The sequence below is a fragment of the Sciurus vulgaris genome, assembly GCF_902686455.1.
Source record: "Sciurus vulgaris genome assembly, chromosome: 5".
NCBI lineage: Eukaryota > Metazoa > Chordata > Mammalia > Rodentia > Sciuridae > Sciurus > Sciurus vulgaris.
The window spans coordinates 55,425,383-55,441,771 of NC_136465.1; the positions used below are offsets into that span (position 1 = coordinate 55,425,383).

Genomic DNA, 16,389 nt, shown 5'->3' on the forward strand with positions numbered 1-16,389 from the left:
AGAACACATTTCCCTCAGATAACTGCATGAATTCTATTTGCAGATCTTCCCTTCTTAGAATACCTCTTTAAAATAGCACCCATAAAGCTGGGGATGTAGTTAAGTGGCAGAGCACTTGCTCTAGCCTAAGGAAGGCCTTAGGTTTGATCCCCTAACCCAAGGCTCTGAGCCAGGCATAGTGTCACATGCCTGTAATACCAGCAACTCAAAAGCTGAGGCAGGAGGACCTCAAGTTCGAGGCCAACCTCAGCAACTTGCTTAGCAAGACCCTTAGTAACATAGTGAGACCCTGCCTCAAAATTTAAAATAAAAAAGGACTGGGGAGGTAACTCAGTGGTAAAGCATCCCTGGGTACAACCCTCAGTCCCAAAAAAAGGGAAAAAGAAAAGAAAAAGAATCTATCACTATCTGACATAAATTTTACTTGTTAACTAGGCGCAGTGGTGCATGTCTGTAATCCCAGCAACTTGGGAGACTGAAGCAGGAGGATTGCAAGTTCAAAGCCAGCCTCTGCAACTTAGCAAGGCCCTAAGCAACTTCCTAAAACCCTGTCTTAAAATAAAAAGGGCTGGGGATGTGGTTTAGTGGTTACACATCCCTGGATTAATTCCCCAGTACCCCCCCCAAAATTTTTTTGTACTTGATTATTGTCTCCTCCCCTCCCTCTCTAGGATCTAAACCTTTGAGGATGGGATTTCTATCTGTCTTGTTTGCTCTTTTATCCCCAACATCTAGAATGATGCCTAGCATGTATTAGGTCTCAGCGTCTATTTCTTGAATTGAAGAATGAACGGATGATGGATGGATGGACAGACTTATAGATGGATAAAGGGGAAGATGCAGTGAGTTCAGGCTGGCCAACCAAGATGCTTCAGTGACCAGCAGGGCACCAAAAGGTGAGGACAACTGGACCACTGAGCAACCAGAAGTTGAGTCATTGGTAGAGATTCTAACAATGAATACGGAGATGTCTCCCTACTGTAGGGTGCCACCTTCACTGAAGACCATTGCCCTCAAGTGTGAAGAGTTTGGAGACAATTGGTGTAGAAATGTCAGGAAAAGCATGCAAGAGAAACAGAGTTGAGGGGGATAGCACCTGTTAGAGTTGCTTTTCTGCCTGTTTTTCTTCTAACTACCTTTCAGGTGGAACTGGGCTGCACTACCCACCCCCCATCTTACACATCGCCTTTCCAGAGGTCCCACTGGATAATGAGATCAAGAGACTGTTTCATGGTACTTGTTTTCCCTAATTAAGCAAGTCTTTCATCCACCTAAGTGACCCAAGATCAAAAGTAATTTTTGTTTTGTTTTGTACTGGTGATTGAACCCATCGGGCACATTACCACTGAGCTATATCCCCTGTCTTTTTTTAAATTTTGAGAGAGGGTCTTGCTAAGTTGCTAAGGCTGGCCTCAAACTTGCAATCCTGATGCCTCAGTCTCCCCAGTTGCCGGGATTGTAGGCATGTGCCACCATGCCTACCTCAAAAGTAAATTTTAAACCAGGTGTGATGTAGTGTGCCTGTAGTCCCAAGTTATTCAGTAGGCTGATGTGGGAGGATCAGCTGAGTCCAGGAGCTCAAGATGAGCCTGGGCAACATAGTAAGACCACCATCTTAAGAACAAAAAACAAGAGCTGAAGAATTTAGCTCTGTGGCAGAGTGCTCACCTAGCATGTGCAAGGCCCAGGGTGTGATTTCCCCAGCACCACAAAAGGGAAAAAAAAAAAAGATCTTGAGCAATGGTTTTTCTTGTCCCCCTCCCTTCCCTGAAGGAACTGGGAAATCAACCCTAGAAAATGGAGCACATCTGCTGCTCACCTGTTTCAAAAGCTCTGTGTCAGTCTACCTTGGTTAGAATTCCCCTGCCTGTGTAATTCCCAGATTCTGCCACGGTTACTGGGAAACAATATAACCAGGTGGTTCTTTTCTCCCATCTCACTTTATTGTTTTGCCTCTCTTCTTCCCATTGTCCTTCCCCCTCAGCATCCCCCACTACTACCCAAGGGCCTAATTGCGGCCACTCAGCAGAGTTTGCTACCACTTGGTCAAACCCAGGGAGCAAAGTGGCCTCAAGTGCTCTTGCTTTGGAAATACAGAGAACTGAGTGGTGAATCAAGGCCTAAGCAACCAGTAGCTGGGGCCAAGTGGAAGAAAGAGGGCCATAAACTGGGCAGATCTCAAGGTCAGGAATCCAGATGGCCTGGGAATCTAACTCTAAGACCCCAGTTTTGTTTCCTGATCAGGTTTATTAAGGTTTAATTTACATACAGTAAAATTCACTCTTTTAGTGTATAGTTTTAACACTAAAAAAGTTTTAACAACTGCCTGCAGTTATATAACCACCATCACAGGAGAATATTTTCATACATCCTTGCCCATTGTTACTTAATCCTTCCTTCTTTCCCAGCCCCCTAAAAAACCACTGCTCTATTTTCTGTCTCTATGGTGTATGTTGGCAACTAATTCAAATTTTTCTTAGGTCACACAAAGTATCTGAAATGTTAGATACAGCCCACCTGCCTTTAGTTTGCTCTTCTGGTTTAGGCCATTACAAAAGACCAAAAGCTTTAGCTATGTGCCCTGCCAAAATCCCTGAGAGAGGAAATCTGATATCTGGTTTATCTGCTTGAAATGGTCAGTTAAGTGGGAAACTGGGGACTCCAATATAATGTAATAGTTCAGCAAGTCCCCCACCATTTTAAAATTAGCTGAGAGACCATTATATGCCAGCCAGGCATATGCCATGATAGACTACTATTAGCCTTATTTTGTAGAGGGAGAAACATGATTTTAAAAAATTATGCAGTGGCGCTCATAAGTGGATGATGACACATAATGGGGGGTGGGAGGGGGGCAAGAATGGAGGAAGGAGGGACTGTGTAGAAGGATAAGAGGGGTGGGGGGGGAGAAAAAAATAACAGAATGAATCAAAAACTATTACCCTAGGTAAATGTATGATTACACAAACGGTATGCCTCTACTTCATGTACAAACAGAGAAACAAGATGTATCCCATTTGTTTACAATAAAAATAAATTTTAAAAAAATTAAGCAGTGGACTTGGGTATATAGCTCAGTTGGTAGAGTGCTTGCCTCTCATACACAAGGCCCCCAGTTCAATCCCCAGCGCAGCAAAAAAAAAAAAAAAAAAAAAAAAAAAAAGTTAAGCCTGGTTTGCATTCTGGCTCCTTCTCTTAGCTCTTTTAACTTGGCCAAGTTGCATAGTCTCTCAGTGCCTTGCTTCATCCTCTATAAATTTAGGAGTAATAAGCCCGGTATGGTGAAACATTCCTGTAATCCTAGTGACTAGGGAAGCTGAGGCAGGAGGATCATGAGTTCAAGGTCAGTCTTAGCAACCTAGTGAGTCCCTAAGCAATTTAGCAAGACCTCATCTCCAAAATAAAAAACATAAAGAGCTGGGGCTGTAGCTTAGTGGTAAAGTCCTCCTGAGTTCAATCCCTAGTACCAAAAATAAAATAATAATAATAATAATAATAATAATAATAATAGTACCAATTTCTTGAGTTGTTGCAAGGATCAAATGAGTTCATATATATGTGTGAAGAGCTTAGAATAGAGAGCCTGGCAGGGCTGGGGTGTGGCTTAGTGGTGGAGCACTTGCTTGCCTAGCATACTCAGGGACCTGGGTTCAATCACCAGCACTCTTGACCCTCAAAATAGTGCCTTAGTCAGAAAGAATGTTCAATGTTCACCTTTATAAGCTACATAGTTTCCAGTCCTTGACAGACTTCTAGGATGTACTGGGATATTCCCTGCTTTCAATGAACTTCCAATCTCCTTTCTGCAAATAAGGATAATACCTGTGAAATACTGGAGACCAGCTCAGATGAAGGAATGTAAATGCTGAAATGCAGGAAAATGTACTATATGGAGGTGGGTAACCCTTAATTATCTCAAGCCTGGGGTAACATTCCTCATTGATTTGCCTTAACTCTCTGCTGCCTTCTCACAGTGGTGCCTTTGGGAAGCCTTCCATTCTTCTACTATTAAATAGGCATGGAGCCTGCATATAGTTCAGGATTCACTCTTATCTCCAAGCTGGCCACCCTTAAAAAAATGAAACCAGAATCTACTGAGAATTTACAAAGTGTCAGCTTCATTGCTTTTCAAACATTTATTAAACATGTATACAGTAGCTTTAAATTATCCAGCACTATGTAAGCACTAGGGATTTAAAAACTAGTAGGAAATGATTCCCACCCTCACAGAGTTTAAAGGTCCATGTAAAGTTACACTTGTACCCTCTATCTCCAACATCTCCAACCCTCAGCATAAACCTGGCTATTAATCATACTTTTCCAGACTCAACTCAAATGTCACTTCTTCCCAGAAGTCTTCCATAATACTTCTCCCTCCCTCCTGGAATTAGGTACTTCACAGTTTATCTGCTGTACAATTATCCACGCTGGATTTTATGGTCCATTTCATAGGGTCCTAATTGTAGAGTTACATACATAGTGGACATTCAGTATAGGATTGTTGACTAAATGAATGAGGGAATCCCCTTTTTTGTTCCAAGCCCTGACTCTCTCCCTTGGCCCTGGTGCCTTCCAACCCCAGAACTCTACACTCATGAGCCAGGTCTCTGACTGTCCTCCTTCCTGATCTGCGCTGTGGCTCTGTTCTTCCTGGGGAGCTCTGCCCTCGTCCAAAAGCAGAACTGCATTCAAATGACTTCCAGCAGCAGAGGAAATTACTAGACATCCCTCCCCATCTTACTGTTTGGAGGGACAGCAAGAGTTAATTAGTCATTGACTTGGAAAGGATGAAGAAAGGAAGAGGGCCTTGGAACTGGGGGAGGTCACCCAGCCCTCCCTCCCTGAGTCAATGGCAGCCTCTGACATCAGAAACAGTTACATGCCTCAGTGCTCCAGCCTCCCCACACCACCTCCTCCCTCCTCAGAATGACCATAATTCTTCACAGGATGGCAACAGGGCCTTGAACATTATCTGTGTGGCCTATTCCATTACTCCCTCCCCACTCCTCACCACCTCCCCTGACGGAAGGCACACGTGTGCATGAGGTTGCACGTGTACCAAGTGGTGAGTAGGGAGAAGCTGGGGCTACTGGCCCTCCTGCCTGCCCAGCACACCCTCTGCACCTTTCCTTTGAAAGGCAGACAGCCTGAACCCAAAATGGAGACAAACAGGTCTTTCCTGGGACTTTTTGAGGACTGGAAACAACGCATACAAGGGCAGGTTTCCTAAATCAAAAGATGAACCTGTACTGCTATTTGCTTCCCCAATTGGTCACTCAACAGAAAAGCAATAATCCACTCTTTGTCCACCCTGGAACTGAATGCTAGGGCCAGGGGCAGGGTTTGAGGGGGGAAATGGTCATGGTGCTTGCCTCAGAGATAACAATTCCACAGAGAAGGCAAGCAGACACCAATGTCTCAGGACCTGGGTTATGCTCTCCTGCGGTGTGCACCACAGGAATGAGCCACTCCAGAAGGGGTGCTTAAAGGAGACTTCTCAGAGGAGGATGGGCTGCAGAGGGCCTTAAGGAATGGGTTGGGTGCCTCCAGTCAGCCACTGTTCCTAAGACCCCTCCCGCCACTTCACCAGGGTTGAAATGGGGCCACCAGGCCTGGCTCCAAGCAGATCTTGCCCTCTCATTCTCTCTACAGTAAGAGAGACAGGGAGAGTGGATCCACTGGAGCTGCTGCTTCTGCTTTTAGGCTCTCTCCTGCCTCTGGGCAGTGGTGACAGGACATAGAACTCTCTCAAAGGAGGCAGGGCCTAAGCCAGGGGCAAATCTAGTGTGAGTCTTTCTATTTACAGTATTCTTGCTAGGTGAATCTGGCTTAAAAAGCAGTCTCAAGGGAAAAGATTTTGTCAGCAGCATACAGGCTTGGAGGAAATCTCCCTCACTGTGTTGAGCAATGGTGTGTGGCCCAGCAAAGGCAACTCGGAGGTCTCATGAGTCCTTGCTTTGCACCACAGGCCCCCAAATTGTGAAAACTGAGGCAAATGTCCCTTCTTTCTGCACATGCCAAGTCACACCGCACAGCTTGCCCAGCCTCAGCTGCTCAGGGAAGCATGAGAAAGGGGGCAGGGTATGACCCAGGCACAGGTTACTCTCTGCTCTGGGAACTTACATGCTGAACCCCCAACTCAGCCCAAGGTGTCATGTTTGCTCTAGTGTAACTCAGAATAGGGATGGTAGAGGTGTAACTATCAATGAATAAAGGAGCAGTTGAACACACGAGGTGTCTAGGGGGCCACAGGAGGAAGCAGGTACAGATGTTCAAAGGCCAGAGGACTTAGATTATGGTCCCAGTCCTCTTGCTGGCCAGCCATTTGACCTTGCACAAGTCATTTCCACTCTCTGGACTCAGACTTCTCATCTGTAAGAACAGGGATCTGGTCCCCAGCGGCTTTCACACTTGCGCTGTTCTCTTGGAAGACCCCCTAGCTGGCTCACTCAGTGTTTCTCAAAGTGCAGTGGGCAGACCACCGAATACCTGTACTATAATCTCCTGGGCACTTTTTTTTTGCCTCAGTTCCAGACCTATTGAATCAGGAGTCCAAGAAAAAAAAAAAAAAAAAGGCTTCACAAGCACCTTTTTAAACTTTTGAGACACACTGTGTGTCCTAAGTCACCCCATCTGAATACCTCTGTTTTTCCCCTCCGTCCACTGAATCTGGCACCGACCTCTCCACTCCCTTTTGCGTACTGTACTCCCCCCATGCTCCCCAGCAATGACCAGAGCAGCAGCATGAGGCAATCGCTGTATCCTTGACCCTCTCCTCTGTACAGTGAGGGATGACTTTTTTTTTTTTTTTTTAATCTCCTGATGATGAAGCACAGCCTTCAGCTGGAGGCATTTAAGGCACAGAACAAATGGTCTAGGCTGCAGCTGCAGGACCCAGAGGTGGACCTTGAGGGTCTCAGGAGGAACAAAGAAGCCACCTTTGAGAGAAGCAGCAGCAGCAGCAGTAGCAGCAGCACTGCTACATCTGCCAGAAAACAATGCTACTAGCAACTTTCAAGCTGTGTGCTGGAAGCTCCTACAGACACATGCGCAACATGAAGGGTGAGTCCCCAGGGGCAGGAGGTATGAGAGGCACCTACCAGGAGCTCTCAGGCAATGTGGTTTAGTTGGGAAAATCGTGGAGAGGGGCATGGAGAGAGAAATAGACCACCTAGGCTCTTTGTACCCAGTTTTACTTCTTACTGGGTGAGCCTGGGAAAATTTCTTCCCCCTCTGGACCTGTTTTCCCACCTGAAGAATTGGACTAGATGTCCTAGCCAGATTCTGTAATTTCTAGTTTCCCCTCCAGGGCTTTCATTGTTTTTGTTTTGTTTTTGTTTGGGTACTGGGGATTGGACTCAGAGGCACTTGACCACTGAGCCACATCCCCAGCCCTGTTTTGTATTTTATTTAGAGACAGTGTCTCACTGAGTTGTTTAGTGCCTCACTTTTGCTAAGGCTGGCTTTGAACTCATGATCCTGCTGCCTCAGACTCCAAAGCCGCTGGGATTACAGGTGTGTGCCACCAAGCCCAGCTCTCTCATTGTTATTGAACTACTTTTTTTTTTTTTTTTTTTTCTTGCTGGTACTGGGCATTGAACTCAGGGCCTTGCACTTCCTGGGCAAGTGTTCTACCACTGAACTACATCCTCAGTCCTTTTTATTTTTATTGAAACTGGGTCTTGCTAAATTGCCCAGGCCAACCTCAAACCCTCCTGCCTCAACCTCTCAACCAGGGGGGATTATAGGCATGCACTGATACAATCAGCTTGAACTATTCCTGACTTTGCCTTCCTTCAGGACTAGACAAGGCTTATATCAAGGGTACCAGAAAAGTCTTGGCCATAGTGGTAGAGGCAGAAATAAGCCTTGATTCCAGCAACCAGTGTTGGTAAGCCTGAGACCCTGTCAGGAAAAGGGCAAGAGAAGAAAAAGGGGAGTAAGACAGAAGAGTGTGAGGTAAAGAGAGAAATTGGGTGGAATGGGGAGGTCATGTTAGTCTTGTTATCATTGAAGAAACATTCAATGAACATTCAATCTTTGAAGCCAGGAAGAAATCAAAAACAACTGCTATGGGCCACATTTTATAGAACTCATTAGGACCCAAAGTCATTAGAGTCAATCCCTTGCTGCCATTGAAGGTCACACAAGCCAATGTAGAGACCTTTCAAATTGGGGTGAATTAGGTTGGAAACTACTTAGAAGCCCTGCAGCCTGCAGTGGGACTGTCCTCACTAAATTGACTGGACTTACCTGGCTCACAATGTGGTGACGCACAAAGCAGCTTCCTCATGCAAAGGGCCCTAGCTGCTAGCCAGTACACAGACCTCAGGGGATGGGTTTCTTGTATTCTTCTACTATAGCTGGATTTTTCTGATTGAACAAATATATTCTCCAGATGCTCTGGTATAGCCCCTGTCTTGAAAAGCCCAGGCTTGAAAGCAGATTTCTGGGCCCTGGAGGTACATGAAGTATTGGCATTGAAGACCTGGCCTTAGTTCAGTTCACTACTAGTACTCTGTGTTTCTGATAAAGTCACTTGAAATCCAAGACAGTTTCATTGTCTGTGAAAAGATGGAGGGTGGAGGTGGAATGGTGCCTCTCTAAGGGGCTTTCTAGCTCCTTGGCAACAATTTCCTTCTCTCCTTGCAGGGCTGAGGCACCAAGCTGTTCTGGCCATTGGCCAGGAACTGAACCGGAGGGCCCTGGGGGAATCTACTCCCAGTGCATGGATTAACCAAGTTCGGCGTAGGAGCTCTCTGCTTGGTAAGTGCTGAGGCTTCTGGGCTTCAGTCAATGGAAGAGGCCCTCAGGGTGCAAATGTGCATGGGGCTCCGATGCCCCTTGCCCTTTCCCACTATGAGAGGATGTTCCCATCCCAGAGTTCCTCTGCTGGTCACCAGTAACTGCTGAGTCTACCATGACCTGCAGATGGGACCCTTTGGCTTTAGTCTTGGTTCTTCAGAGGAACAAGCACATCCAGAGATCAAGAGGATGCTATCTTGGTGGGAGGCTGGGACACTGGAAGGACACTCTGTCTCCCCTTGACTGTATACAGGTTCTTGTTTGGAAGAGACTTTCCACAGTGACCAAGAGCTGGCCTATATCCAGCAGGGAGAGGAAGCCATGCAGAAGGCCCTGGGCATCCTCACCAACCAGGAGGGATGGAAGAGTGAGAACCAGCAGGTAAGGGTGGTTTTGCAGTTCCTCATTGTTCTACTACCATCCGCAAGGCCAGTTGGGGCCACTGCTCCCAGGATTCCTGCCTCATGCAATAGTCACTGGGCAACAAGTGGTTTTGAGATCTCTCCTTTTCCAATAATATGTCCTCAGATAGCCCTCTCTCCTCACAATACTCATCTTTTTAAATTTTTTTTATTGTAGATGGACAGAATACTTTTCAAATTTTATTTATTTTTATGTGGTCCTGAGGATCGAACCCAGTGCCTCACACATGGTAGGCAAGTGCTCTGCCATTGAGCTCCGGCCCCAGCCCCAATACTTTTTTTGAAACATTCTTCTTCTATTCTTAGCTACCGTTCAAATACATTATACACTTATTCAGAAAAGCAATGCAATGGGGACTTGCTGTACATTAGAGGACGCATCACCCAACAACAAAATCTTTGATGTGAATGAACTTGCAGGGGTGATGTGGGCTGGACTAGCTGTCTGGAGTTCTCTGCTCTGAGCACTGCACCCTCACTGGGAGCCAATCAGTAACAAGGCTTGTGTTAAAGTCTAGTGGCTCTATCCCTAGAGACTCTGGTGGCTTTATTTTCAGCAAAAGCTTACATGTGGTCTATTACCCAAGGTTCAGGTGAAACCTCTCCTTGCTCATATTCTCAGAATTATGTAGATAATAGGCTAATATAATGGGAGTCAAGAAACATGGGATCTACTGGACCTGGTGTCATATGCCTGTAAGACCAGCAATTCAAGAGGCCAAGGCAAGGAGGGATTGCAAGTTTGCGGCCAGTCTCACCATGTTAGCAAGACCCTCTCTCAAAATGAAAAAGATTGAGAATGTAACTCAGTGGTAAAGAGCCCCTGGGTTCAATACCCAGTACAAAAAAAAAAAAAAAAAAAGGAAGAAAGAAAAGAAAGGAACCTGGGGTCTGGGATCTAGGCCCAGCACTACTTAGCTAAGAGTCCACTGACCTCTGACCCCATATCCTTCTGGTGTGAAATGAGATACTTAACTAAGTAATGAAAAGCTAACTACTACTGTTTCCATCAGGGTTGGTAGATTCAAATATTGGGAAGACACTGTCATTGTAAGGATTGAACCATTCAACAATTGAATTTGGTTTTAAATATTTTGAGATTCACATCTCAGATATATAATTTACTATTTAACTGTGGGCAACTTTCTTAATCTGTTAATTATACATATTAATGCAATGTTTTGATATTTTCATTGTATAATGATTAAACCAAGCTAACATATCTAAAAAGACATTGAACTAAAAATCTGAAAATCCCAAACACACACACACACACACACACACACACACATATATATATATATCTGGTCATAGACTTTTCCCACTTCCAGGTTTCTTTCAGGATCTTTGAGCTTCTTGAGTCAAATTTGGGTCTTTTCCATTGGACCTAGACAACATTCACCCAAATTAAAAAAAAAAAAAAAAAAAAAAAAGGTCAACCAGTCGCTGTGGTGCACTCCTGTATTCCCAGCAGGAAGCTAAGGCAGGAGGATCACAAGTTTGAGGCCAGCCTCAGAAACTTAACAAGATCCTGTCTCAAAATAATAAAGGGAAGCAGGTGTAGCTCAGTGGTACAGTTGCTGGGCTCAATTCCCAGTAGCAAAAAAAGGTTGGGTGCAGGCAAGCAGGCAGGCAGGCAGGCAGGCAGGCAGGCAGGCTTCCAGTCCTCAGCAGTTGTGCGCTTTGTTGAGTGGAACCAGTGATTATTTCATCCTGGCCAGGTATCCTTGTGCTCAGCTCGTACTTCCTTTTGCTGACCCGCTTCCTACCTTGCCTGATATTATCTTCGACCTAGCCTCTACCCTCTGCTTTCTTTCTCTTGCAGGCAAATGGAGACAAAGTGTTGAGTAAGGTGGTTCCAGATGTAGGTAAGGTATTCAGGCTGGAGGTAGTGGTGGCCCAACCCATGGAGAGGCTCTATGAAGAGCTTGTGGAACGCATGGAGGCAATGGGAGAGTGGAACCCAAACGTCAAGGAGATCAAGGTGAGGGAAACCCAGGTGTGGGTGGCAGGGACTGAATAGGGCCTACTCTGAAAAGTGGACTAAAGAAGGGACCCCCCAAACTGTGGGTGGTGCTTTGCCTTAGCTCTAGCTAATTAATGATTCTCATTCCCTTATGGATTGGTAGGTCTTGCAGAAGATTGGAAAAGATACAGTCATCACCCATGAGTTGGCAGCAGAAGCAGCAGGAAACCTTGTGGGGCCCCGTGACTTTGTGAATGTGCGCTGTGCCAAACGCAGAGGTTCCACCTGTGTGCTGGCTGGCATAGCCACACACTTTGGGGAGATGCCTGAGCAGAAAGGTGTTATCAGGTAACTCTAGCAGTAGCCTCAAAATCCTTTCCTCAGGCTGGGGATGTAGCTTAGTGGTAGAGTGCTTGCCTGGCATGCACAAGACCCTGCATTCCCCCAGGGCTGGGAAATACACATAGGCCCATGGGCATGCACCCTAGTGTGTGATGGTCCAAATCCCCACAGTTCCAAGAAACTAATCCTTGGCCCCCGACCTCCTTTTACAAAAGATTCTCAAAGAAAGGGAGAAAGACAAGACTGGCCCTACTTCAACAGTCAACCAATTTGTTCTGATCCTCCTAGTCTCTGAACCTTAATAATTTTCCAAAGCAAGGGGTATATATTCTCAGGTACTGGAGGGTAAAATATTGACATAATTCACACCCCTTAGAACACCATAGCCACCACCCTGGCTCCTTTCCTTGACCTCCCTGCAGTCTAGCAACCAAAGGGCACAATATCAGGCCTCCAGGTTCTGCTTCAGCTACAACCAGCAATTTGTCCTTACAAGTTAGTAACCATGTCAACTGTTAAGACTGTTCCCTTGGTGAAGGGTACTTATTGCTGAGAATTAGAAAAAAGACAAGGTACTTTAGAAATGGGGCTAGTGTAGTTGGCATAAGAACACTGATCCATCTTCCTGGCTGACTTCTCTTCATTTACCAGAGCTGAACAAGGTCCCACTTGCATGGTACTTCATCCTCTGGCTGGAAGTCCCTCCAAGACCAAACTTACCTGGCTGCTCAGTGTAGACCTCAAGGTGAGGAGTATGGGAGTTGACTCAGGGGATAGGAGCACTGAGAAAAATGAGCTCTTCTCATTCTCATATATAACAAAGAATCCCCTTCCATCTTGATAGTACAGTTGCTCAGGGAGGCACTTGAGTGATGGCCTAATTGCTATCCCACCATCTCAAAAATATGCAATGGCTGCCTCTTACAAATTTCAGTTGTATAGTACCACTATTTTAGAGAGAAGGACTCTTAGGCAGGGCACAGTGACACACACCTGTAATCCCCACAACTCAGGAGGCTGAGGTAAAAGAATTCCAAGTTCAAGACCAGCCTCAGCAACTTAGTGAGACTATGCGACTTAGCAAGACCCTGTCTCAAAATAAAATTAAAAGGGCTCAGTGGTAAGCACTCCTGGGTAAAATCCCCAGTACCATAAGTAAAAATTTAAAAATAAATAAATAAAAAGGAAACTTAGGCCCAAAGATCTAAAGTGTGAGAAAGGTGATATAAATTGCTCAGGTTTGAATAGCTGGGAAGACAGGGCTTAATGTCTTGACAGCAAATCCTGTGCTTCTGACACTGTGATGACAACAGGGCAGCAAAGCAGTTCATCCTTTGACCCTGGTCAATTTTCAAGGTTGCACCTATGGACTGAGTTGGAAGATGGAAGTTACAGGCAGCCCATGTGTATGACAGAGTGCAAGATGTCCTGGAATAGCACACCACTCACAAGGTGATCAAATTCTCCTATCTTCTTTTCCAGGGGTGGCTGCCAAAGACTATCATCAACCAAGTCTTATCACAGACCCAGATGGATTTTGCCTATCACCTGCGCAAGAGACTGGAGTCCAACCCTGTCTCGAAAGCCCAGTGTTAAACATCAGCCTGCAGTTCCAATATGCCTTGCTGCCTTGGCTTGCACACACCTTAGGAAAATTCCTGCTGGAAGCCTGCAAGTCTGTTTAAGATCTTCCTCTTAACAAGAGAGGGGGTGGAAGTGTTACAAGTTACACTAAGACTCAGACTGGTAAAAGTTTTAGAAAACAGTCAGGCACAGTGGCACTTGTCTGTAATCCAAGGGACTCGGGAAGCTGAGGCAGGAGGATCTCAAGGTTGAGCCGGCCTCTGCAATTTAGTGAGACCTTGTCTCAAAATAAAAAATAAAAGGATTGGGGATATAGCTCAGTGGTTGAGAGCCTATGGGTTCAATGCCCAGGACCTCCACCAAAAAAAAAAAAAAAAAAAAAAAGTAAAAAAAAGAAAGAAAGTTTTAGAAAACAGATGAGTCTCTTAGATAAAGAAACTTCTAACTCTGATTCACTGATTAGCTGTGAAAAGAAGGTTCCTAAGATACATGGGCCCTTACATACCCACCTAAAAACATCTTTGAATCCTACTGGCTGGAATGGATGTGGGGATGTTAAATTAGGGACTGGTTTTATGGACTCAAGAACTGCATTCGCTGCAGGGGTGTGTGCAGAGTCCTACACAGGGGGCTCCAGCAACCTTTTGCTCCTCCACCAAGGCACAATGCTACACCAAAGAATAAGCAACTTACCACAGAAAGTACCTTCCAGAAGTATATTCCCAGTTTCCTCAATGGAAAAATATAAAACTAGTAATGAGACTGGTTTCCTTACTTATTCCATATGTACCAGTCAGAATAAAGAATCACAACTAACATGAAAACTTCAGTCTGTACTTGTTTTAAAGTTCCATTTTATAAAAAAGTCTAATCTAGTAGATTGCAACTTCATATTAGAAGAGTCCAGGATGAAGACTTTAAACTAAACAGGAGATTTACATCATTCAATTATTTTGATTGTTACCAGAATCATTCATAAAGATTTAATTTTCATGGAAGAAGGGGTAATGTGGTGATAGAAAATTCTCTTTTCTGGGATATAGAGAAATTATATTTTAAAAATATAAACTGAAATAGGACTATTTTGCTACATATAAATAGAATGAAAAAACCCAACCATTACCACCTGAAGCTTTTCCATTCTAGATTTAATAGCATGGATGACTTTCACCATCTGGAAACAAGAGATTTACTTTATTTATTAAACAAAGTAGCAGCAGTGGGAACACTAGTATTTATTGAGGTATTAAAATTTAACAACTGATAGATATTTATTATAATTTATTTTGATTGTTTCTTAGTCCATTTTTGGCATAGATGAAATTGCTATTTATCCAGGAACTTCAGCGAGGGAGGACAGTTGTAGAGCAGTACTTCTACAACAGAATCTCTCACCACCACTCAAGAGGAAACAGTTACTTGCTTAAAGATATGGTGAAGCAATATGGGCACTGGTTTCAAGAGAACAGGCAGACAGTAAAGAAATGAGCTTTCAACAAATATCATGGTTTTAAACTGGATTATAATTTGCTCCATCAAACAATGTAAATGTTTCTTTGTGATGTCTAGGGAAATATTTTCCCATTTAATTTTACATTTAAATAAAACAAGTTGTCACTGATATGACTGCAAACTGTTTGATACAAAATAGGTTAAGTATTCATTGAAGCCTTCAAATGAACTCATGTGCATGCACACACACACCACAACTCTTTTGAATATGAAGTATTAGTAAGAAATTCACTATTTCTATAATCTCCAATTTATGAAAGTCAAATATACAAAAACCTAACCTTGAGAGTAGGTGTACAACTTATATATGGTAATTTATATTACAAAGACTTTACCTTTAGCTTCCTCTAAATAATATCACCCTCATTTTTTTTGAAGTACTTCAAACTGATTACCTAAAAGCTTTATAACCAAGTCTGTCCTTTTTAAGACCAAATTGATAGAATCTGATAGGCTGAGACCCCAGTCTATAACCATATTGACTTTGTGTTGGGTTTCCTATTAAGATACAAAATGGACAAAACAAGGAATCTGGGTGATTCATTAAGAGACAAATATGTTAGTCAATGCCACTGTGTTAAGGTACCAATATATCAGGGGGTGGGGGATGGAAAGATAGTAGAATGAAACAGTGTTATCCTATGTATATATATGATTACATGAATGGTATGAATCTACATTGTGTACAACCACAGAAATGAAAAGTTGTACCCCATTTGTGTACAATGAATCAAAATGCAGTCTGTAAAAATAAAAAATTTTAATTAAAAAAAAAGGTAAAAAAAAAAAAAATCAATATATCAATATTCACTTGAAACTTAGGGAATTTCTCCCCCCACCTTTTCTTTCTTTTTTGGTATCTCTGGGATTGAATCCAGGGGCACTTAGCCATTGAACCACATCCCCAGACCTTTTTACTTTTTATCTTGAGACAGGGTCTAAGTTGCTTAGGGCCTTGTTAATTTGCTGAGCCTGGCTTTGAACTTACCATCCTCCTGCCTCAGCCTCTGGAGTTTCTGGGATCACAGGCATGTATCGTTGTGCCTGGCAACTTGGGAAATTTCTTAAACAGGGAAATAAAGAGATATTCAGAAAAGCAACAGGCATGATACATGGTGATGGTGTGGCAACATACAACCTATATCCTAGCGAACAGCTCTGTTAATCTTGGTGGAAAGTCACATGCAGCAACCTTTGGGAAATCCTGAGGACTACATTTGCCACAACACTGATGTTTAAAAAGACAGGGCCAGTTGTGGTGGTGCATGTCAGTAATCCCAGCTACTCAAGAGGCTGAGATAGGAGGATCAAAACTTAAAGGTAAGCCTCAGTAGTTCAGACTCTATCACAAAATAAAAAATATAAAAGGCTGGGGATGTAACTCAGTGGTAAAGTAGTGCCCCTGCATTCAAAAGCCAGTACCACCAAAAAAAAAAAAAATAAGTAAAAAAATAAAGGGATCCCAAAGGAAGACTCATTTTTACCTTCTAGCTTTTAGGAGTTTGAAAACTGCACTTTTTTAGGAAGGAAGATAAGGCAGGAAAAAACCAGCACATATCAAACACCATGTTCAAAAACAGCTGGCAGGGCATGGTGGAGCACATCTGTAATCCCAGCAGCTCAGGAGGCTGAGGCAGGAGGATCACAAGTTCAAAGACAGCCTCAGCAACTGCAAGGCACTAAGCAACTCAGTGAGACCCTGTCTCTAAATAAAATACAAAATTAGGGCTGGGGATGTGGCTCACTGGCTGAGTGCCC

At 43.9% G+C, this 16,389-nt stretch overlaps 1 protein-coding gene across 3 annotated transcripts; it reads left to right on the plus strand.

The window, feature by feature from the left end:
* The first annotated feature begins 1,832 nt into the window (after positions 1 to 1,832).
* On the plus strand, positions 1,833 to 16,087 carry STAR (steroidogenic acute regulatory protein). Of its 3 annotated transcripts, none has more exons than XM_079140652.1 (8): positions 1,833 to 5,065; positions 6,837 to 7,062; positions 8,653 to 8,766; positions 9,059 to 9,186; positions 11,053 to 11,211; positions 11,357 to 11,541; positions 12,187 to 12,280; positions 13,018 to 16,087. In XM_079140652.1, the coding sequence occupies exons 2-8, from the start codon at positions 6,999 to 7,001 to the stop codon at positions 13,129 to 13,131; spliced, it is 858 nt and encodes a 285-aa protein (XP_078996778.1). In that variant the 5' UTR covers positions 1,833 to 5,065; positions 6,837 to 6,998; the 3' UTR covers positions 13,132 to 16,087. The 3 variants fall into 3 exon arrangements, with proteins under 3 accessions (XP_078996778.1, XP_078996780.1, XP_078996779.1); XM_079140654.1 differs by having other exon boundaries at positions 1,833 to 3,895; XM_079140653.1 differs by lacking the exon at positions 1,833 to 5,065 and having other exon boundaries at positions 6,556 to 7,062.
* The last annotated feature ends 302 nt before the right edge of the window (positions 16,088 to 16,389 follow it).

Excerpts from the sequence above, each read along its gene's own strand:
- STAR (XM_079140652.1), top strand. The coding sequence starts at position 6,999 with ATGCTACTAGCAACTTTCAAGCTGTGTGCTGGAAGCTCCTACAGACAC. Across the intron at positions 8,767-9,058 it reads GCGTAGGAGCTCTCTGCTTG|GTTCTTGTTTGGAAGAGACT; the intron begins GTAAGTGCTGAG and ends GACTGTATACAG. Across the intron at positions 9,187-11,052 it reads GGAAGAGTGAGAACCAGCAG|GCAAATGGAGACAAAGTGTT; the intron begins GTAAGGGTGGTT and ends TTTCTCTTGCAG.